General features: G+C 41.4%; 1 protein-coding gene across 4 annotated transcripts in view; it reads left to right on the top strand.

Moving 5' to 3' along the window:
- The window catches only part of ADK (adenosine kinase), a 560,128-nt gene that overhangs the window by 23,736 nt on the left and 514,001 nt on the right, over positions 1 to 22,391 (top strand). Inside the window, exon 1 of one of the 4 annotated variants that reach the window (XM_004049614.4) lies at positions 1,750 to 2,127. The exons of 2 other annotated variants lie outside the window; for them this stretch is intronic. In XM_004049614.4, the coding sequence (XP_004049662.1) occupies positions 2,114 to 2,127 (14 nt within the window). In that variant the 5' untranslated portion in view covers positions 1,750 to 2,113. Of the gene's footprint in view, positions 1 to 1,749; positions 2,128 to 22,391 lie in introns of those variants that run through there. One more of the 4 variants, XM_055353394.2, reaches the window with a different exon arrangement.

Here is a 22,391-nt window from a genome sequence, read left to right as displayed (position 1 = left end):
AGTGTTTTAACAGCTTTTTACTCATGGACTGAACACATCAGTTTTATAGACCATGGCTTCATTCTGGATAGGCATTTCCCAGATTAAAGAGAACAATGCTAAAAATAGCATTTTCTAAAGAAACTTGAAATCTTTTGGAATATTTGATGTGTTTTATGGCTAGCAAGAAAACAGATTTGTATAAACTGGCTTCCTTACTAATTTCATTTTGTGAACTTAATTATTCTATCACAGGGACAGTGATAGGTAAAGCTAACTTAGACTATAGAGCAGCACTGTTCTGTAGAAATATAATGCAAGATTCCTGTAATTTTAAATGTTCTAGTAGCCACATTAAAAAAGGTAAAAAGAGGCCAGGAGTGTTGGCTCACACCTGGAAGGCTGAGGCGGGCAGATCGCTTGAGGCCAGGAGTTTGAGACCAGCCTGGCCAACATGGTGAAACTCCGTTTCTACCAAAAATACAAAAAAATTTAGCCAGGTACGGTGGCGCATGCCTGTAGTCCCAGCTACTCAGGAGCCTGAGGCACGAGAATCGCTTGAACCCAGGAGGCAGAGGTTGGAGATCGCGCCACTGCACTCCAACCTGGGCGACAGAACAAGACTCCAGCTCAAAAAAAAAAAAAAAAAGTGAAATGTAGTCCAACCAAAACAATACAATTGTGTTTAGTGGAAAAATATATTGCTTCAGTTATAAAATTTAAATGAATTAAAATTAAATAAATTAAAAATTAAGTTATTCAGTCCCATCAGCCACATTTCAATATCTGATGGTATTGGGTTGCTTCTGATATAACTGATTTCAGACATATGAAATTGATCACCATCCTAGATGGTCAGTAAGTGAATGCCACTGGATATTGTAGTCTATTAATAACATTGTAGAACAGGGCCCAGTCGTTCACACCTATATTCCTAGTGCTTTGGGAGGCCAAGGTGGGAGGGTTGCTTGAGGCTAGGAGTTCAAGACCAGCCTGGGCAACATAGTGAGACCCTGTCTCTACAAAAATAAAAAAATGAAAATTAAAAAAATTATTGCACAGAGAATAAAGGAATAAAAGCAATTTGGATCATAAAGCATTTACTGATTCCCCCCTTTTCATAGTTGGAGTTAATTTTCCTTTTATTGGTTCACAGTTTCTTAACTCTTCAACTGCATTAAACTGTAAGATTAGAGCCAGGAGTTAGGGTGCCATCCACTTTTCCCCCCTATGGTCTTAGATTCTTTTTTTTATAGCCCGCATGCTTCTTTGGAAAGTGAGGTTAATTGTGTCAAATAGGATAGCCTTGAGTGGGGCCCAGAGGTTGTAAAATTTTATGTCTGTACCTGATTCACCTGGTAACTTGCTAAAAATACCGATGTCCAGGCCTACCTTTCTAGATTCGGATACATAAAGTGACACTTTCCATATTAAATAAGCTGCTCTAAGTGTTTCTGAAGTTCAGGAACATTTGGGACCATCAGATCCAGCAACTGACTCTCAAAGGCTGCGGACTGGAATTAGTACGTCGTGCTGCCGTTGCCAGGCATTTTATATTTTCCTAGGCTGAGGCTTCCTAGGCTGTTGCTGTTTTTCCCCCCAACCTTTGCAGATGGATTTTGCAGGCTGTTAAATCCCACTCCCGAAGACCTGCCCTGACAGCGCCTCTTTCCTAAGTGCTGTTAAGGGGACCTGAGCTTGCCGAGGTAGACAGTGGCCATGTGACTGCTAAACCGGTTGCCAGAGGCGCGGCCATTTTTGGGGCGGGCACCCAATCTCTCGCCCTGTAAACTGCGGGGTGACGGGGACGCTGTTACCAGGACTCAAGATGGCCACCGCGCCCGCTAGTCAGCTCGCTAGCCCGCGCGCCAGTGAGCTGGCACGAGACACGCGGTGGCCCGCGGCGTCTGGGGACGATCTCCAGCCCTTCGCACGGGGCGGAGCGCCCGCCCTCCCTCCAATCAGCACGCTGGGCCGGCTAGCCAGGGGCCGCCCGCGCGCGGGGTGTGTGAGGACGCGCTCCCAGTCGCTGAGTGCCTGAGCCGGGAAGCAGTTGCTGTGGTACCTGCTGCTGCCCGAGCGGACGTAGAGCATCGGACGCGGGCGCCGTGGCGTTGGGCAGGAGGGCGAAGCCATGACGTCAATCAGGTAACGAGCGGGCGGCTGCCTTGACTGCTCCGGGCTGGGCGTTAGCCTCCCGAGCGCGTGAGCACTGTCGCTCCTTCTCGCGGGTGGTCTGGAGCCTGCCTCCGCCTCTGGTCCCCCTCGTGTTGGGGGTTCCCTCCGCACTTTTCATTTGGGCATTTCTGCTTTCCTCAGAAGTTTTCGGGTCTTTGGCACATTGCGGAGTTCTGTGTGTCGCTGCTTGGTCGAGGTGACCCTCGCCCAGATTCCAGGGTTGCAAGCGTTCTTGGGTGTGTAGTGGATTTCCCATGAAAAATGTGCCCCACCCGCGCCCCCGGGGGCGGCCCAGGGCCGGAGGGAGCGTGGCGTGCACAGTGTGTGTCATGCCTGCGTGTCATGCCCTCTGACAGAACTTCATTGTTGGCCGGGAGCAGACCTGCAAAGTTGGCCCTTCTCTGATGCAGGTATATTGCCCTCAAGTTGTGAAATTGTGTGTCTCTAAAATGTTTGCTCATGACTGGAATTAGGACCCTGGTTCCCGAAGGTACCATCTTGTTTCTTTACTCCTTTTATCTCAGAGTCACAAGTGAAATGAGTTGAGAGATACTGGGCATGTAGCGAAAGCCATGAAACTGGAGACTTTCCCCCAATTGCTCTTCCAGTTTGGAAGGTTCTTTTTTTGTTAATGGGGACAGGATAATGGGCTTGTCCACTTTCTCCCAGTAGCCTTGACTGAATGTTTAATTTACGCTAGTTCAACTATTTATAAAAAGAGATAAATTGCCTTATATACCCAGTGTTCTGACTGGCCTTTTTAAAAGCAGAACTTGGGCTTTGTTGTCCCAGAGAAAGGGAGGCCCCAGCACAAAAATGTGAAGAGAAATAAAATAAGCTCATTTTTGGTCTATGAGCTTTCCAGGCTCCACCCGTCCTGGTGATTTGAGGGCTTCTCAATGGCAATTTTTACTACATTGTGTTTAAGAGACAGCTTGGGAACCTAACCCTCAGTAAGATCTAACTGTGCTGAACTCGGACATAGTCTGTCTCTTAAATTGCATAATTATATATATATGTATATATATATGTATATATACGTATATATATGTATATATGTATATATGTATATATATGTATATATGTGTATATATATGTATATATATGTGTGTATATATATATATATATATATATTTTTTTTTTTTTTTTTTGAGACAGAGTTTCACTCTTGTTGCCCAGGCTGGAGTGCAATGGCGCGCTCTCTGCTCACTGCAATCTCCGCCTCCCGGGTTCAAACGATTCTCCTGCCTCAGCCATCCAAGTAGCTGGAATTATAGGCGCCCGCCACCACACCCAGCTAATTTTGTAGTTTTAGTAGAGATGGGGGTTTCACCATATTGGCCAGGCTGACCTGACCTCAAGTGATCCACCCGCCTCAGCCTCCCAAAGTGTTGGGATTACAGGAGTGAGCCACCGCGACTGGTCTAAATTGCCTAATTCTGTACTAACATAGACAAAGTACTTATCTCATTATGCAGAAGGAGATTCAGGTGCTGAAACATGGAGACCCACATGGAAAGATTTCACAGTAAATTATATTGGGGCATATAAATCTAGCTTTTAAAGCTAACAGTATTTTAGGATGAATTAGAATTAGGCTATTATACCCAGAGTTAATTCCCCTTCTTCCCATTCCCACTCTTATTATCACAGAATGCTACTAATTAGGTGTAGGGGTCAAATACTTTCTGTGTTAAGAATCAGTTGTTATGTGGATTCAGTTTTAATTGACTATCATCTTCCTGACCGTGCCTCATTGGAGAAACATCCAAATCTAAAGCTTCTGCTGTTTAATAAGTGACAGCAGGATGTATCTTTTACTGTAGGGGTTGATAGTTGTTTTTAAAAGACTGATGTAAAGGTTGACACCAGCCTTACTTGACATGTTTGAAAGGATGGATAACTGATAATAAAATTTATTTATGCTTGTTTCTTCAGATGTCAGTCTGTATTTTACATAATCTTGAACTATGGTAACATGGCTCGAAAAAGCTCTTTTAGATGTTATTTAAACCAGCTATTACATTTTACACCTGAGGAAACTGAGACAAAAGTTGAGTGCCTTGTGCAAAATCAGCGGCAAAATTAGGAATTGAATCCAGATTTCCATGATTTAGTGCTCTGCATGGTGCCTTTATAGAAACAATATACTATTTAAATTTCCTGAAAAAGCTGTTTCTGTGGACAGAAATTGTAAAGTATCATGAGAGACAACTATAGTAACTCTTTTGCTTTCTTCTTATCCTGCAACGAACTTGATAACTGGGGTTTAGAAGTAGGCAGGGTTAGCCAAGAGGACACAACTGCTGGGTGTTGGGAAGTGCAGGGAGGCCATTGAAAGTGAAGTGACTCTATATGGTGATAGTTTTGAATGAGTTGGTCATCCTACAGATACCAGCCATTTCCTGGTGAACACTACATTTAATGCAATTATGTCATATCTTTAGTTTTTGCAATAATGATGTCAGACATGTTCCTGTCAGAGGCATTTGAGCCAGAGTGACTCCATCTTGAATAGGGTCTGGGTAAAATAAGGCTGAGACCTACCAGGGTGCATTCCTAGGAGGTTAGGCATTCTTAGTCACAGGATGAGATAGGAGATAGTCAGAAGATACAAGTCACAAAGACCCTACAACAGGATGCAGTAAAGAAGCCAGCAAAAACTCACCAAAACCAAGATGGTGATGAAAGTGACTTCTGGTCATCCTCACTGCTTATTATACACTAATTATAATGTATTAGCATGCTAAAATACACTCCCACCAGTGCCATGACAGTTTACAAATGCCATGGCAACGTTCAGACCTTACCCTATATAGTCTAAAAAGGTGAGAGACCTTCAGTTCTGAGATATCAGAACTGATTTCTTTCTTTCCTGGAAAACTCATGATTAATCCACCCCTTGTTTAGCATACAATCAAGAAATAACAAGATACTTAGTTGAGCAGCCCATACCCCTGCTCTGTCTTTGGAATCATCATCCTTTTGTTTCTTTACTTCTCTAATAAACTTGCTTTCACTTTATGGACTTGCCCTGAATTCTTTCTTGCATGATGTCTAAGAACCCTCTTGGGGTCTAGATAAGGACCCCTTTCTGTTAACATTCCCATTTTGTGCTCAGTCTAACAGTAGCCTGAAAGGTAGGTATTATTGACCCCCTTTTACTGATAAGCTGAATGATTACAAGATATCCAACTCTGACTTTGTGTCCAATGTTCTTGTTTTATACCACCCTTAATTGTTGCTAAATATAGTAGTATGTGACTCTTTTCATAGCAATGGCTGTGAAAGAATATAGGATTGGAAATCAATGAGGACCAATGGTCAGAATATCTTGGGCCCCATTGAGGGCCTTTTCTGAGTTACTGAGCTTCCATTTCTCTTTTCTTTTTATTATTATTATTATTATTATTATTATTATTATTATTATTATTATTTTGAGACAGTGTCTTGCTCTGTCGCCCAGGCTGGAGTGCAGTGGCGCGATCTCGGCTCACTGCAACCTCCACCTCCTGGGTTGAAGCCATTCTCCTGCCTCAGCCTCCCGAGTAGCTGGGTTTACAGACGCCCGCCACCACGCCCAGCTAATTTTTGTATTTTTGGTAGAGACGGGGTTTCATCATGTTGGCCAGGCTAGTCTTTTTTTTTTTTTTTTTTTTTTTTTGAGACGGAGTCTCGCTCTGTCACCCAGGCTGGAGTGCAGTGGTGCGGTCTCGGCTCACTTGAAGCTCTGCCTCCTGGGTTCACGCATTCTCCTGCCTCAGCCTCCCTAGTAGCTGGGACTACAGGCGCCCGCCACCACGCCCAGCTAATTTTTTGTATTTTTAGTAGAGAAGGGGTTTCACCGTGTTAGCCAGGATGGTCTCGATCTCCTGACCTCATGATCTGCCCGCCTCAGCCTCCCAAAGTACTGGGATTACAGGCGTGAGCAACCGTGTCCGGCTGGCCATGCTAGTCTTGAATTCCTGACGTCGTGATCCACCCACTTCGCCTCACAAAGTGCTGGGATTACAGGCGTGAGCCGCCGCGCCCAGCCCCATTTCTCTTTTCTATTCTGGACATTTGTTTAATGAAATAACTCAGTAACAGAGATACTAATATGCATCCTACCAGTGTTGTTGGATAAGTGTAAAAGTGCTTTTAAATTTTAAAGCATTTTAAAAATAGAATAAAAGCACTTTGAGCCCTCTAGAGAATGGTGTCATCTGAGAAAAAAATGTTTAAATCTTAAATTTTTAGACAGGAAACAAATTTACCTATCCAATTTTCTCATTTTACAGTTGAATTAAAGCCCAGAGATAGTGTGACATGTTCAAGTTCACACAGTTACATATCTTGAACTAGATACGAGATCTCTAGATACCTTGTTCAGTTCCCTTTCTAGTATAGCATTCAACTCTGAGGAATTCCTAAATAATGATTTTTTTGGGGGGGGGGGTCTCTTTAGGAATTCCTAAATAATGATTTTAAATGAAAACTTTTCTTTTTTTTAACTTAAGATCTTTGAATTTGGCTGGAGTTAGTATTTCATCATTTGTATTCTATTCTACTTAATTACTGATTAAGAGTCTAAATTTACAGCCTCTGAAACCAGGTATCCTTGGGGAACAACTTATATCCTTTGTTATGTATATCAGATTCCTACTGGTCTTCATTTGGGAAATGATAGAACATATTTGATAAATTGATGCTTTTGTCATTTTAAATTGGCCCAATAGTTAAGTTGGCACCTGAGTTAAATTCAGGAGACAGAGGAAGATGCAGAATGTCAGGATTCAAAGAGGATCTTAGCATTTTACTTTTTTTCCTTTTCTATACTGGATCTTGTGTCCAAAGTAAAGTGAAATGTCCTACTTAGACCTAGTGGTAGAGCCTAAGATAGAATTTAGATCTTCTGACTCCTAATTTATGTATTTTTCACTGAGCAACACTATTTCAAAATTCCCCTCTGAATATTGCCTTGTTTTCCTAACATCAGTGTCTAGTCTGGTTTTGGGCATTGCTTACAGCTTGGGTTTGCGCCAGGGAAGACTAGGAAATGGAGTTGGGGAGTATTTGTTGTAGAGCTAATGAGCCCTATTCTTTGGTCTGCCCAGATAGGTCAGGTTTGGTCTAAAACTATTCTGGGACTCTGGACATCACTGTGCCCTACATGATGATTCTGGAACCCACTTTTTTGGGTTAAGCCTACATTGGAAAATTTATGTGGGCAGTGGGTGGGGTCGTGGGGTATTTTCCTTCTAACACTCAAAACTTTTTGAGGTATGTCCAGTAGAATCTGCCAAGCCACTCAGAACATTCATATGGAGACTAAAATCTGGCTAAGATTGAAACTGCCTTTGTTGAGTTGGTTTCTTTAGAGCCTTAAAACAAAGTTTTCAAACTCATTTTTACCTGTGTTTTTAAAATAAGAATTGTAAATTCACATTACTGCACAATTTTTTTTTATGCTGTGGGATTTTTTTAGAGAGGTAAGTGAGCTTTTAAACTAAAATTGTTTCATTTATGGAATATTTTGAAGAAAAACAGGAATCTTTTTATTTATTTATTTATTTATTTATTTTTGAGACACAGTTATACTCTTATTGCTCAGGCTGGAGTGCAATGGCACGATATCTGCTCACTGCAACCTCCGCCTCCCGGCTTCAAGCAATTATCCTCTCTCAGCCTCCTGAGTAGCTGGAATTACAGGCGCATGCCACCATGCCCGGCTAATTTTTGTATTTTTAGTATAGATGGGGTTTCATCGTATTGGTCAGGCTGGCCTCGAACTTCTGACCTCAGGTGATTCTCCTGCCTTGGCCTCCCAAAGTGCTCACAGGCGTGAGCTACCATGCCGGCCAGGAATCTTTTATGTGCAACGTTGTCAGCTGTTAATGCTCCTATTTATAAATAGGTCACTTTTGTTTGAAAAAAGCATGCAAGGTTTTCTAACTCCAAATCTTTCCAGCCACAATATTGCTACGTTAAGCAGAACTGTCAAAGATAAAACTTGAACCAAAGTGATTTTCTAGACTGTTTGAATGTTAACCCTTTCCTGCAATATTGGTTAATAGTCACGTCTCCCTACCTCTTCATACCTCCTTGGTTTTATTTTATTATTTTTATTTTTTGAGGCACGGTCTTGCCCTGTTGCCCTTGCTGGAGTGTGGTGGTATGAACACAGTTCACTGCAACGTCAACCTCCGGGCTTAATTGATCCTCCCACCTCAGCCTCCTGAGCAGCTGGGAGTAGTCCCACTTGTAGTCCCTACAGTCCCACCTGTAGTCCTGTAGTCCCACCTTTGTATTTTTTGTAGAGACAGAGTTTAACCATATTGTCCAGGCTGGCTTTGAACTCCTGAGCTCAAGTGATCCACCTGCTTCGACCTCATAAAGTGCTGGGCCTCCCAAAATGCTGGGATTACAGGCATGAGCTGCTGTGCCCAGCCACATCCTTGGTTTTAAATTGTTATTTAAAAAATACTGTTGCTGGGCACAGTGGCACATGCCTATAATCTCAGCACTCTGGGAGGCCGAGGTGGGAGGATCACTTTGAGGCCAGGAGTTCAAGGCCAGCCTGGGCAATATGATAAAACCCCGTCTCTACAAAAAATAGAAAATTTGCAGGGTATGATGGTATTGTGCCTGTAGTCCCAGCTACTTTAGAGGCTGAGTCAGGAAGATCCCTTGATCCTGTAATGAAATATACTATTTTTTTTTTTTTTTTGAGATGGAGTTTTGCTCTTGCTGCCCAGGCTGGAGTGCAGTGGCGCCATCTTGGCTCACTGCAACCTCCACTTCCCAGGTTCAAGCGATTCACCTGACACAGCCTCCCTAGTAGCTGGGATTACAAGCGTGTGCCACCACGCCCGGCTGATTTTGCATTTTTAGTAGAGATGGGGTTTCTCCATGTTGGTCAGGCTGGTCTCGAACCCAGCCTCAGCTTACCCACCCACCTCGGCCTCCAAAAGTGCTGGGATTATAGGCACAAGCCACCGCGCCTGGCCATGAAATATACTATTAATAAAATGAAATACTGTGATAAAACATAAATAAACATTTTTATTGTTTACTTTTTACTTTTTTAGCTGGCATTCTGGTCTGAGATTATTTTATTTTATTTTTATTTTATTCGAGACGGAGTCTCGCTCTGTCACCCAGGCTGGAGTGCAGTGGCACAATCTCAGCTCACCGCAACCTCCACCTCCCGGATTCAAGCAATTCTCCCTGCCTCAGCCTCCTGAGTATCTGGGATTACAGGTGCCTACCACCACGCCCCGCCAATTTTTGTATTTTTAGTAGAGACGGGGTTTCACGATGTTGGCCAGGCTGGTCTTGAACTCCTGACCTCAGGTGATCCACCCACCTTGGCCTCCCAAAATGCTGGGACTACAGGTGTGAGCCACTGCGCCCGGCAGAGATTTTTATTTTTTAAATGGCAAAGCTAGGTTATGAACAGGATGACCATATGTTCCAGTTTGCCCAGGACAATTCTGGATCATGCCTGTTATCCTGACATTATTATTTATTATTATTTTTTCTTTTGTAGACACAGGGTCTTGCTCTGCTGCCCAGCTGGAGTGCAGTAGTGCAATCATGGCTCACTGTAACCTTGAAATCCTGGGCTCAAGTGATCCTCCCACCTCAGCCCTCCAGAGAGGCTGGGACTATAAACACACACCACCATGCCTGGCTATATTTTGTGTGTGTGTGTGTGTGTGTGTGTGTCAGGGGGGTGGGTAAAGATGGGGTCTTGCCATGTTGCCCAGGCTGGTCTTGAACCTCCTGGCCTCAAACTCTTGGTCAAGTGATCCTCCCGCCTCAGCCACCTAAAGTGCTGGGATTATAGGCATGAGCCATTGTCCCCGGCTATCCTGACACAATTATTAATAGACACATAAATGTGTCTCATTTACTCTCAAAAGTGTCCCATTTGGATAATAAATTATCTGGTCACCTACATATGCATTACAATCATTTTGTTGTACTAGGTTTTGTTTGTTGAAATGTTATTTGAACTAGGACCATAAGATAATGGAATTTTGGCCTATTTTGGGTACATTTGGATGTTTTTCATTGGTTGGACATTTTTATTGTATGGAGAGTTCTGAGTGTACAAATGTGTATTGAGTAGTAATGCACATGATTTGAAATTAGGGATTATTTGTTATCTTACTTTTGGGAGGTTACATAACCTTGAGGAACCTCTTGTTTCCTCATCCGTTAAAAAGAGATAATAGTGATACCTATCCTACATGGGTGTTTTGAAGATATTAAAGAGGTGACATACCAAAAAATGCATTTTAAGTTGAAAATTGTTATATAAGTGTTAGTCATGTCACACATGTGCCTTTCTGCAATTGAATTTAAAATGAATAATTTTACCTAGTTTAGGGGAACTTACTATTTGATAGAGCACTGGTAGTGTTTTGCTGTAAAGGAGAGCAGAGAAATAATGGTAGTTGGAAGTATATGCTGGGCTAAGGTTTTCTGCGGGGAGGGTTTGAAATTTTCACATTTGTGTGCTGAAAAGAGTGGTCCAATAGAAAGCAGAAAAAATAGATGATGCTTGACAGAAGGAAGAAATCAATGTTGAGTAGGAAAGAAGGATAGAATCTAGAATACATGTGGAAGGATTGGCTTTACGTAACCAAGAAACACATTTCCCTAGTCTGTTCACTTTAAAAAAAAATGCCAACAATATAATTTTTTTTTTTTTTTTGAAACAGAGTCGTCGGCCGGGTGCGGTGGCTCACGCCTGTAATCCCAGCACTTTGGGAGGCCGAGGCGGGTAGATCACGAGGACAGGAGATCGAGACCATCCTGGCTAACACAGTGAAACCCCGTCTCTACTAAAAATACAAAAAAAATTAGCCGGGCGTGGTAGCGGGCGCCTGTAGTCCCAGCTACTCAGGAGGCTGAGGCAGGAGAATGCCGTGAACCTGGGAGGCGGAGCTTGCAGTGAGCCGAGATCGTGCCACTGCACTCCAGCCTGGGCGACAAAGCGAGACTCCGTCTCAAGAAAAAAAAAAAAAAAAAAGAAACAGAGCCTCCCTCTGTTGCCCAGGCTGGGGTGCAGCTGCCCGATCTCGGCTCACTGCAGCCTACCTCTCCTGGAGTCAAGGGATTCTTCTGCCTCAGCCACCTGAGTAGCTGGGATTACAGGTGCGCCCCACCGTGCCAGGCTAATTTTTGTATATTTTTGTAGAGATGGAGTTTCACCATGTCGGCCAGGCTGCTCTGGAACTCCTGACCTCAAGTGATCTGCCTACCTCGGCCTCCCTGGGATTACAGGCGTTAGCCACTGTGCCTGGCTCTCTCAGTATAATTTACCTAAAGTCAAATCAGCCTTCCCTTTCCTTTCCTTTTCTTTCCTTCCCTTCCCTTCCCTTCCCTTCCCTTCCCTTCCCTTCCCTTCCCTTCCTTTCCCTTCCTTTCCCTTCCTTTCCCTTCCTTTCCCTTCCTTTCCCTTCCGCCTTTCCCCTTTCCCTCCTCCTTTCCTTTCCACAGGGTCTTACTTTGTCACCCAGGCTTGAGTGCAGTGGGGCAAACACGTCTCACTGCAACCTTGACCTCCCCAGCCCAAGCCATCTACTTGCCTCAGTCCCCCAAGTAGCTGGGGCTACAGGTGTGCACCACCACGCCTGGCTATTTTTTTTTGTATTTTTTGTAACAATGCCGGGGGAGTGGGGTGGGGGTGGGGTCTTGCTATGTTGCCCAGGGTGGTCTTGAACTCCTGAGCTCAAGTGATCCACCCACCTCGGCCTCCCAAAGTGCTGGGATTACAGGTGTGAGCCACTGTGCCTGATCCAGCCTCTTTTTAATTAATTCTGTCCCCCTTCTCACCCAGGCAACCACTTTTGGACTTCTTTTACTATAGATGTTAGTTTTGCCTGTTGTAGAACTTCACATAAATGGAATCATACAGCAAGGAGTATTTTGTGTCTGATTACTTTTGTTCAATATAATATTTTTTAGATTCACCCATTTTGGTGTGTGTATCAGTAGTTTTTCCCTTTTATTGCGAAGTAATATTTCATTATATGTATGTAGCAACAAGTCTTCTATTGATGGGCTTTGGGTTATTTCCAGTTTTTGGTTACTATGAGTGAAGTTGCTATGAACATTTTTGTATATATCTTTATGTGGACTTGGGTAAATATCTAGGAGTGAAATTGCTGTGTACTAGGGTAGATTTATGTTTAACTTTAGAAACCACTAAACTTTTCCAAAATGGAAAATTTAACACTTTTTACATTCCCACCAGTTTTTTTATGAGAGTTCAGTTTTCCACATTCTTCACAATGTTTGGCATTTTAAAATTTAGGCATTCTCCTGAGTGTGTACTTGTATTTCATCATGGTTTTTGTTTATATTTCCTTGATGGCTAATATGTGATTATTGGCCATTTGCTTATCTTTTATTTTGAAGTGTCAATTCATTTCTGAAATATTATCACTGAATAATATTTCATTGTATAGATATGCCACAATTTATCCATTTATCACTTGATAGATATTTGGATTATTTTCACTTTTGGGCTATTATGAACAATGGTGCTATAAACATTTATGTACAAGTTTTTATTAAACTTTTATGTGCAACCCTATTTTATTGGGTTGTCTTTTTGTTGCTGATTTGTAGGAGTTCTCTTTATATCTGAATGCAGGTTATTTGCCAGGTTTCTCAGATTTTACACACACATACACACACACACACACACACACTCTTTCTCTCTCTCTCTCTAAATATTTTCTCCTGGTCTGAGCTATGTTGTTGCATTTTCTTAATGCCTTTTGAGAACAGAACTTTTAAGTTTTGAGCAAGTTGAATTTGTTGATTTATTTTATTTTATGGTATTACCTTTTCTGTTCTAAGAAGTCTTTCCTTACTCTCTGCTAGGCTTGTGAAACTATTCTCTCATGGTTTTTTTCTAGAAGCTTTATGTTTTTGTCTTTTGTATTTAGGCCTATGATCTATCTTAAACTACTCTTTTGCTATCATGTAAGGGTTTCTCAAAAGGATTTTCAATTAATTGATTAGATAGCTATGGGTCTTTTCTTGGATTTGTTCTATTCTGTTGATTTATTTGTATCTTCTTATGTCAATGCCACACTGTCTTAATTATTGTAGCTTTATAAGATTGGTATTGTTACTTTAAATTTTGATAGAATTAATCAGTGCAGCCATGTGGGCCTGGAGTGTTTTTGCGGGAAAAAGCAGAAGGTTTTAAATTAGTATAATTACTTTTACAGGTTTAATTACTTTAGCTGATATATAAGCATTCAGGTTCTTCACTTTTTCCTGTGTCAGTTTTAAGAAGTTGAATTTTTAAATGAATTTATTCTCAATTGTTGAGTTGTTATAAAGTTCATAAAATTTCCTAATATTCTGTTATTGCCTGTAGGAACTGCTGTATTTCTCCATTTGCATTCTTGATGTTGGTACTTCTTTTGAATTTTTGGATCAGTTTTGCTAGGGGTTTAGCAATTAATCTTTTCAAAAACCCAGATTTTGTTTTGTTGAATTTCTATTTTGGTCATGTATTTTTTATTTTAATGTATTTCTGCTCTTTTAATTTTCTTGCTGTACTTTTTTTTTTTTTTTTTTTTTTTGAGACGGGGTCTTGCTTTGTCGCCCAGGCTGGAGTGCAGTAGTGCGATCTTGGCTCACTGCAAGCTCCGCCTCCCGGGTTCACACCATTCTCCTGCCTCAGCCTCCCGAGTAGCAGGGACTACCGGCGCCCGCCACCACACCCGGCTAATTTTTTGTGTGTGTTTTTAGCAGAGACGGGGTTTCACCGTGTTAGCCAGGATGGTCTCCATCTCCTGACCTCGTGACCTGCCTGCCTCTGCCTCTCAAAGTGCTGGTATTAGGGGCATGAGCCACCGCGCCCAGCCACCTTGCTCTACTGTTGTGGATTTGATTTGCTCTCCTTTTTCTACCTTTTTTGAGTTAGAAGTTTAGATTATTGTTTTTAAACCTTTCTTGTTTTCTAATGTGCATTTCATTTCATTCATTCATTCATACATTCATTCAGAGACGGAGTCTTGCTCTTTTGCCCAGGCTGGAGTGCAGTGGTACGATCTTCGTTTACTGCAACCTTCGCCTCCCAGGTTCAAGCGATTCTTCTGCCTCAGGCTCCCGAGTAGCTGGGACTATAGGCGCGCGCCACCACACCAGGCTGATTTTTGTATTTTTAGTAGAGACGGGGTTTTACCATGTTGGCCAGGCTGGTCTCTAACTGCTGACCTCGTGATCCGCCCACCTCGGCCCCCCAAAGTGCCACCGCTCCCAGCCACATTTCTTTCATTATTATTATTTTTTCTTTGCTAACCCCCAGTAGTCATTCTAATGTACATTTCTTATATAATTAACATTTTCTTCTAAGTACTCCTTTAGCTGCAGCATACAATTTCGATGTGTTCAATTCAAATTTCTATTTCCATTGTGATTTTTCTGGTCCACAGGTCATTTAGAAGTTTATTGTTTCTTAATATTTGGGGATTTTTTTAGCTATTTTCCATTTTACATGGTGTTCAGGGAATGTGTTGTTGACATATTGTGTACATATCTGTACCATATATCTGTAAATGATAAGTTGTTTATCATTTTAATCCTTTGATAGCTACAGAGATTAGTTTTAAGGCCTACCCTGTGGTGGTCTGTTTTGGTGAATGTTACCTGTGTCTCTAATTCCGCTCTGCAATATTTTGAGGTTTTCAGTGTAGATATTTTATGTATCTTTTATTAAATACAGTGTATACTGCAGTTATTGAATTTAGTGTTGTATAATTTATCAATTAGGTCAGATAGTTTTATGTGTTTGTTACTATTTAACTGAGATATAATTCAGCTACTGTAAAATGCACCACTTAAAAATTGCACAGCTCAGTAGTTTTCAGTATATTCACAAGGTTGTACAGCCATCGGCACTATTTAATTCCAGAACGTTTTTGTCCCCCAAAATGAAAACCCATACCCGTTAGCAGTTACTCTTCATGTCTCCCTAACCTCTAACCCCTGGCAACCACTAATCTACCTTGTCCCTACAAATTTGCCTATTCTGAACATTTCCTAAGTGGAATCATATAATATTTGGCCTTTTGTAGCTGGCTTTTTTTTTTTTAACTAAGTATGTTTTCAAAGTTCATACATGTTGTAGCGTGTATCAGTATTTCATTCTTTCTTATGACTGAAATAATATTTCATTGTATAGATATGCCCCAATTTATCCATTTATCACTTGAGAGATATATGGGTTATTTTCACTTTTGGGCTGCTATGAATAATGGTGCTATAAACATTCATCTACAAGTTTTTGTGGTGTTCTATTTTTCTATTTCCCCTAAGGGTAGAATTGCTGGGGCATGTGGTATTTTTATGTTTACTTTTTGAGGAACTGCCAAACTATTTTCCAAAGTGGCTGAATCACTTTATAATTTGCAACAGCAATGTATGAAGATTCCAGTTTCTCCACATTCTTGTCAATACTTGTTACTGTTCTAGTCTTCGCTGAGAGGCTCTATGTGCTTGTTGGAGCACACTTTCAGCACTCAACCAGGCTTTCAGTTCATCCATAGCCTTGACTTCCTGTTTTGCCGAGCTTCATGCTCAGTCAGTGGTGATTGCTTAGGGCCTTCTCAGGTCTTTCTTGAATATGCCCATAGGCCTGGGCACACTGTTTTGATCTTCCAGGGTCTTAGGAATTTCAGAACTTTTCAAAACTCCCTATGGACGTCTCATTCTCCTACTTTTCCTTTTGTGTTTTTTGGTTAGCTTGTTTGCCCCAGCTGCTTCAGGTAGCTGAAATGTTAAGCAATTGTAGCTGATTGTTTTTGACAAATAAATACCTTGGGGGAAAAGGCTGTTAGCAATGGGCAAGCTCTGAATCAGGTTAAATATTGGGAAGTCTTGGGAGTGGGGTTTTTCAGGGAATTGCTAGTCAGCTCAAATAATAACTGCACTCTGAAAATGGGACTTTGAAGGAACTCTAGCCCTGTTCTGTCACCTCCACTGGCTGCTAAGCTTCAGGATTCCACGGATTGTGGTTTGCTGCTTTTCAGGGCTAGCCTGGAGCTGGGAAGAGGGGCATGGGAATAAGGCATGTTAAAATGCCACAAAGCTTGCTATTCTTACTGAGATGCAGCCATCTTTTTTTGAATAAATGCTCCTTGGATTGTTGCAAACTTTTTGGTTAATATTCAGAGTTCTGAAAAAGGCTATTTTTGACTTTTTTTTTTTTTTTTGAGATGCAGTCTTGCATTGTCGCCCAGGCTGAAGTGCAATGGTGTAATTTTGGCTCACTGCAACCTCTGCCTCCCAGGTTCAAATGATTCCCCTGCTTCAGCCTCTGGAGTAGCTGGGATTATAGGCGCCTGCCACCATGCCCAGCTAATTTTTGTATTTTTAGTAGTGACAGGGTTTCACCAGGTTGGCCAGGCTGGTCTTGAACTCCTGACCTTGTGATCTGCCCGCCTCGGCCTTCCAAAGTGCTGGGATTACAGGTGTGAGCCACTATGCCTGGCCCAAGTCTTGACATTTTTTTGCCAGTGTTCTTGTTGCTTTTATGGAAGAGAGGATTTTTGGAGGTCATTACTCTGCCATTCCCAATGATGTCACCCTAATTTGTTTTTTAAGCATTTAAAAAAAATTATTTTAAAATATAAAGACAGGGTCTCACTATGTCAATTACAAAGACAGGGTCTCACCCAGGCCGGTCTCGAACTCTTGGGCTCAAGTGATTGTCCTGCCTCGGCCTCCCAAAGTGCTGAGACTACAGGTGTGAGCCACCACACCTGGCCTAAACATTTTTAATATATCTGTTTTTATATCCTTTTCCTCCCTTTTCATTTGAAATACAACTCACAGAAATTGCAAAAATAGTACAGAAAGTTCCTGTGCAGCATTCACTCAACTTCCCCCAATGATATATCTTTTATAACTATAGTGTGTTACCAAAACCAGGAAGCTGATTTCGTTGTTATACAATAGTATTAAATTGACTATAGACTTTATTAGAATTTCATGGGTTTTTGTACATACTGTTTTTAATTGAGGAGGTGGTGGTGTATAGTTCTATAAAGTTTTATCATTTCCAGATTCATGTAGCTATTACCACATTCAGGGTATTAAACTATTCTGTTACCACAAAGAAATTTCTTCATATTATTTCTTTATGGTTATGCTTTTCTCTGAACCCTAACCCCTGGCAACTACTGATCTGATTTCCATCACTGTAATTTTGTAACTTCGAGAGTGTTATATAAATGGAATCATATAGTAGGTAACCCGTAGATACGGCTTTTTTCCCACTTAGCACAATGCCTTTGAGATCCTTTTAAGTTGTTGTATGTGTCATAGTTCATTCCTTTTTATTGCTTCTCTTTTATGGGTGTACCATAGTTTGTTTACCTATTTACTTGTTGAAGGACATTTATTATGTTTCCAGATTTTTACCATTTTTTTTCTTTTTCTTTCTTTTATTTATTTTTTTTGAGACAGAGTCTTGCTCTGTCACCCAGGCTGGAGTGCAGTGCCGCGATCTTGGCTCACCACAACCTCCGCCTCCCGGGTTCAAGTGATTTTTCTGCCTCAGCCTCCTGAGTAGCTGGGATTACAGGTGCACACCACCACACCCAGCTAATTTTTCTATTTTTAGTAGAAGCAAGTTTTCACTATGTTGGTCAGGCTAGTCTCGAACTCCTGACCTTGTGATCCGCCCGCCTCGGCCTCCCAAAGTGCTGGGATTACAGGCGTGAGCCACCGCACCTGGCCCATTTTTTTTTTTTTTTTTTTAAACAGATATGGTTTTGCTTTCTCTGTCACTCAGGCCAGAGTGTATTGGCATGATCATTGCACACTACAGTCCTCCTGGGCTTAAAGAATTCTCCCACCTCAGCTTCCTGAGGAACTAGGAGTAGAGACGTGCACAACTGCACCCAGCTAATAATTTTAATTTTTGTAGAGATGAGGTCTTACTATGTTGCCCAGGCTGGTCTTGAGCTCTGGCCTCAAGTGATCCTCCTACCTCAGCCTCCCAAAGTGCTGGGATTACAGGTGTGAGCCACCATGGCTGGCCTAGTGTTTTACAAATAAATCTGTTAGGAACATTTGTGTACAGATTTCTCTGTGTACTTAAGTTTTTCTTCCTCTAGGATAAATGCTGTGTAGTGTGATTCTTTAATTTTTGGTGTGTCTGCCTGTTTTACTAATTAGTGAAAGAAGGGTGCTAAACTAAGATTATGTATTTGCCTATTTCTTTTGTTTCTAAGTTTTTTAAAAAGTATTTTGAAGCCATTTTATTTGGTGTGTACATATTTTGTATTATCTTTAGTATTTCTTTTCTTGATGATTTGACCTATTTTCATGAAATCCCTTTGTATCTGGTGATACTCCATATTTTAAAGCTTACCTTGTCTGATATTAATATAGCCACTGTAATTTATGATTAGTGTTTTCTTTTTTTTATTGTACTTTAAGTTTTAGGGTACATGTGCACAACATGCAGGTTTGTTACATATGTATACGTGTGCCATGTTGGTGTGCTGCACCCATTAACTCGTCACTTAACATTAGGTATATCTCCTAATGCTATCCCTCCCCCCTCCCCCCTCCCCCCACCCCAGTGTGATTAGTGTTTTCATGGTGTGTCTTTTTGCTAACTTTTTATTTTCAAAACTTCTTTGTCTTTATAAAAGTGTATCTTGTGCTAGGCATGCTGGCTCATGCCTGTAATCCTAGAACCTAGGGAGGCTGAGGCAGAAGTATAGCTTGAGCCCAAGAGTTTGAGATGAGCCTGGGCAACAGAAGGAGACCCAGTCTCTATTAAAAAGAAAAAAATTAACTGGGTATGGTGGCTATAGTCCCAACTTCTTGGGAGGCTGAGGTGGGAGAGCTTGGGAGGTTGAGCCTGCAGTGAGCTGTGATTGCACCACTGCCCTCTAGCCTGGGCAACAGAACAGGAGCCTGTCTCAAAAAAAGAAAGAAACAAAAGATCAGAACCTATAATCACAGAATCACTCAAAACCCATGGAATTATCATATGCTAGCCATTGGGAATACAAATGTAAATGAGATTTCAAAAAAATCTTTACCCTATGTTGTCTAGGTGATTAAGATCAGTTGACTGAGATAAAGTTCAAAGCAACCCCTAAAATCAGCTAAAAAGTTCATCAAAGGACTTTTAGAACTGAGCAGGAGGGAATGAATAAATCTTTGGGAGGGAGGGATGCAGTGCCTTGATATACAGTACCAGGAGCCATTTTCTACATTGTTAACAGCACTCTTGAGTGATGTTGGTGGCAGCTTGTATATCTTATGTGGAAGCCCTTGGGTAGGAGTCGATCAGGAAAAACTTCCCAAGACAGGTAGCATATAGGGAATTTTAAAAAGATGAATGGGAGTTTGCCAGGCAAAGGAAGCAGGAGAAGAACTTTACAGGCAGAGTCTTATTCAAAGAACAGTAAGGCATTATGATTAAAATAGTTTGTATATATTAGAATGGTGAGAGGTAAGGCTAAAGAATTACTGAATTTTGATTATCTTAATGTGCACATTTCTTCCCATTTTAACAACTCTGAAATTGGCATACATCTTACAACTGATTGTATTTTGCATCACCATTGGAAATTGGGATTATTTTATGAATAATGGCATCTTAGATATGATGAAATATGGTAAGTTTGAGTAGATTCAATGTCCTTTAAGTTATACTTTTGGATTTTATCCTATTAATAATCAGAAGCTAGGTAGACTTTAAGTAGAAAAATATTATGTCTAGAATTGTTTAAAATAATATGATTTTGGTGATATTGTGCAGGATTTATTGTGGCTAAAACAATTGCTAACAATGTAGAAATTCAGGCAATGTCTGTAGAGGGCCTAGTGCTAGTGGGTATATTGTGGGAGATCCAGGTACAGGAAGCGTTTGATAAAACCAAGATGATGTCGTTACTAGTAAGACGGGGCTAGTTGACGTAGAGAGAAGAGTCGTATATAAAGCTGAGGTTTCTGGATTTAAAGAGAAGATGACTGGTGTAATAGTTAAAGGCAGTCATTGTTAGTGTTTATTCTGGCATCATAATTAAATGTTTCTGTTAGTGAGAGGGCTAATCAACATTCAAACATTAATATATCAATAGCCAAGAAAAGATTTTCTCAGGAACTCTTACTGTAAAATATATGTCAGTATAAAATTTGTTGGCTATCCAATAAAATAATAATTATAGTGTAGGTTTATGTTGGCTGCGAGCCTAAATTATGAGACATTTATAAAATTACTGACCGCCCCCCCCCCCCCCCCAAAAAAAAAGATTGTTCAGAATCTCTCATCCTAGCATCCATTCCAAGAAAAAGATATTGCTAACATTTGGAATAAAAAGTAATCCCAATACGGGTTAGTCATAGTTTTTGGCTATAGACTAAACCTCATCTTGTTCACATTCTAGTAGAACAAGATAAAAATAAATGCTTATTCATATAGTATGTTCATCATTTAAGAAGGTCATAGTATTTACTGGCCTGGACCCTAGTTTATATGTGTTTGTATTTAAGAAACTAGCCATTATAATCTCAATTATGTGCAGTGAAGGAGAGAGAAACGTGACATGAGCAAAGTTTTATTTGCTTTTGAAAATAATTGTATCTTTTTTACTTAACTTACTATTTCAAGATATCTTTTATGTGCTACTTTATTTAATTAATTTGTTTTTAAGACAGGGTCTTATTCTGTCACCCAGGGCTGGAGTGCAGTGGTGCGATCACAGCTTACTGCAACCTCGACCTTCCAGGCTTAAGCGATCCTCAGCCTCCCTGGTAGCTGGGATTATGGGTGTGCACCACCATGCCTGGCTCAATTTTTTATATATATATATTTTTTCTTTCTTTCTTTCTTTCTTTCTTTCTTTCTTTCTTTCTTTCTTTCTTTCTTTCTTTCTTTTTCTTTTCTTTTCTTTTCTTTTCTTTTTTTGAGGTAGTAGCACACTCATGGCTTACTGTAGCCTCAACCTCCTGGGCTCAAGGATTCTTCCACCTCAGCCTCCCTAGTAGCTGGGGCTATAGGCACATGCCACCACACGTGGCTAATTTTTGTATTTTTTGTAGAGATGGAGTCTCGCCATGTTGCCCAGGCTGGTCTTGAACTCCTGTGCAGAGGCAATGCGCCTGCCTCAGCCTCCCAAAGTGCTGAGATTACAGGTGTGAGCCACTGTGCCCAGCCAATTTTTTGTAGAGATGGGGTTTTGGCATGTTGCCCTGGCTGGCCTTGAACTCCTGGACTCAAACCATCTACCTGCCTCAGCCTCCCAAAGTGCTGGGATTACAGGTGTGAGCCACCACGTCCAGCCTGTGCTAATTTAAATTCCTTTCTCCTCACTGCTGTACTAGCCACAACTTCTGCAACCAGTTTCATGTGGGCTTTGGACAATTGCAGCCTAATAGCATCACTCATCAGGGTCTGTGTTGCATACGTTCTCCCTTGGGGAACTGTAATGTTAAGATTAGGCTGGGTGTGGTGGCTCACACCTGTAATCCCAGCACTTTGGGAGGCCAAGGAGGGCAGATCACGAGGTCAAGAGATGGAGACCATCCTTGCGGTGAGCAGAGATCACACCAGTGCACTCCAGCCTGGGTGACAGAGCAATACTCTGTCTCAAAAAAAAAAAGTAGTGAACAAAAGAGGTGATGTCCCTGCCCTCAGGAAGCCACTTTGGGAGGCACTTGAGGTCCCAGCACTTGAGGTCAGGAGTTTGAGAGCAGCCTTGCCAACATGGTGAAACCCCATCTCTACTAAAGATACGAAAATTAGCAGCCGGGCACAGTGGCTTACGCCTGTAATCCCAGCACTGGGAGGCCAAGGTGGGAGGATCATGAGGCCAAGAGATCGAGACCATCCTGGCCAACATGGTAAAACCCCATCTCTACTAAAAAAATACAGAAATTAGCTGGGCATAGTGGTGCATGCCTGTCATCCCAGCTACTTGGGAGGCTGAGGCAGGAGAATCGCTTGAACCTGGGAGGTGGAGGTTGCAGTGAACCGAGATTGTGCTACTGCATTCCAGCCTGGTGACAGAGCAAGATTCTGTCTCAAAAAAAAAAAAAAAGAAAATGAGCACTAATAATCTTTTCTATATTACAGTTGTATAATAAAAATGCATTACATATTAAACAGATTCACAAAGTGAACTAATGACAATTTACGTCTGTCCCTATACTTTCAGTTGTAAGTAACTAAAAACCAGCCTCAAATGGAA

Source organism: Gorilla gorilla, chromosome 8 (genome assembly GCF_029281585.2).
Source record: "Gorilla gorilla gorilla isolate KB3781 chromosome 8, NHGRI_mGorGor1-v2.1_pri, whole genome shotgun sequence".
NCBI lineage: Eukaryota > Metazoa > Chordata > Mammalia > Primates > Hominidae > Gorilla > Gorilla gorilla.
The sequence above is the reverse complement of the archived record's forward strand: the minus strand, read 5'-3'. Positions and strand labels throughout refer to the sequence as shown.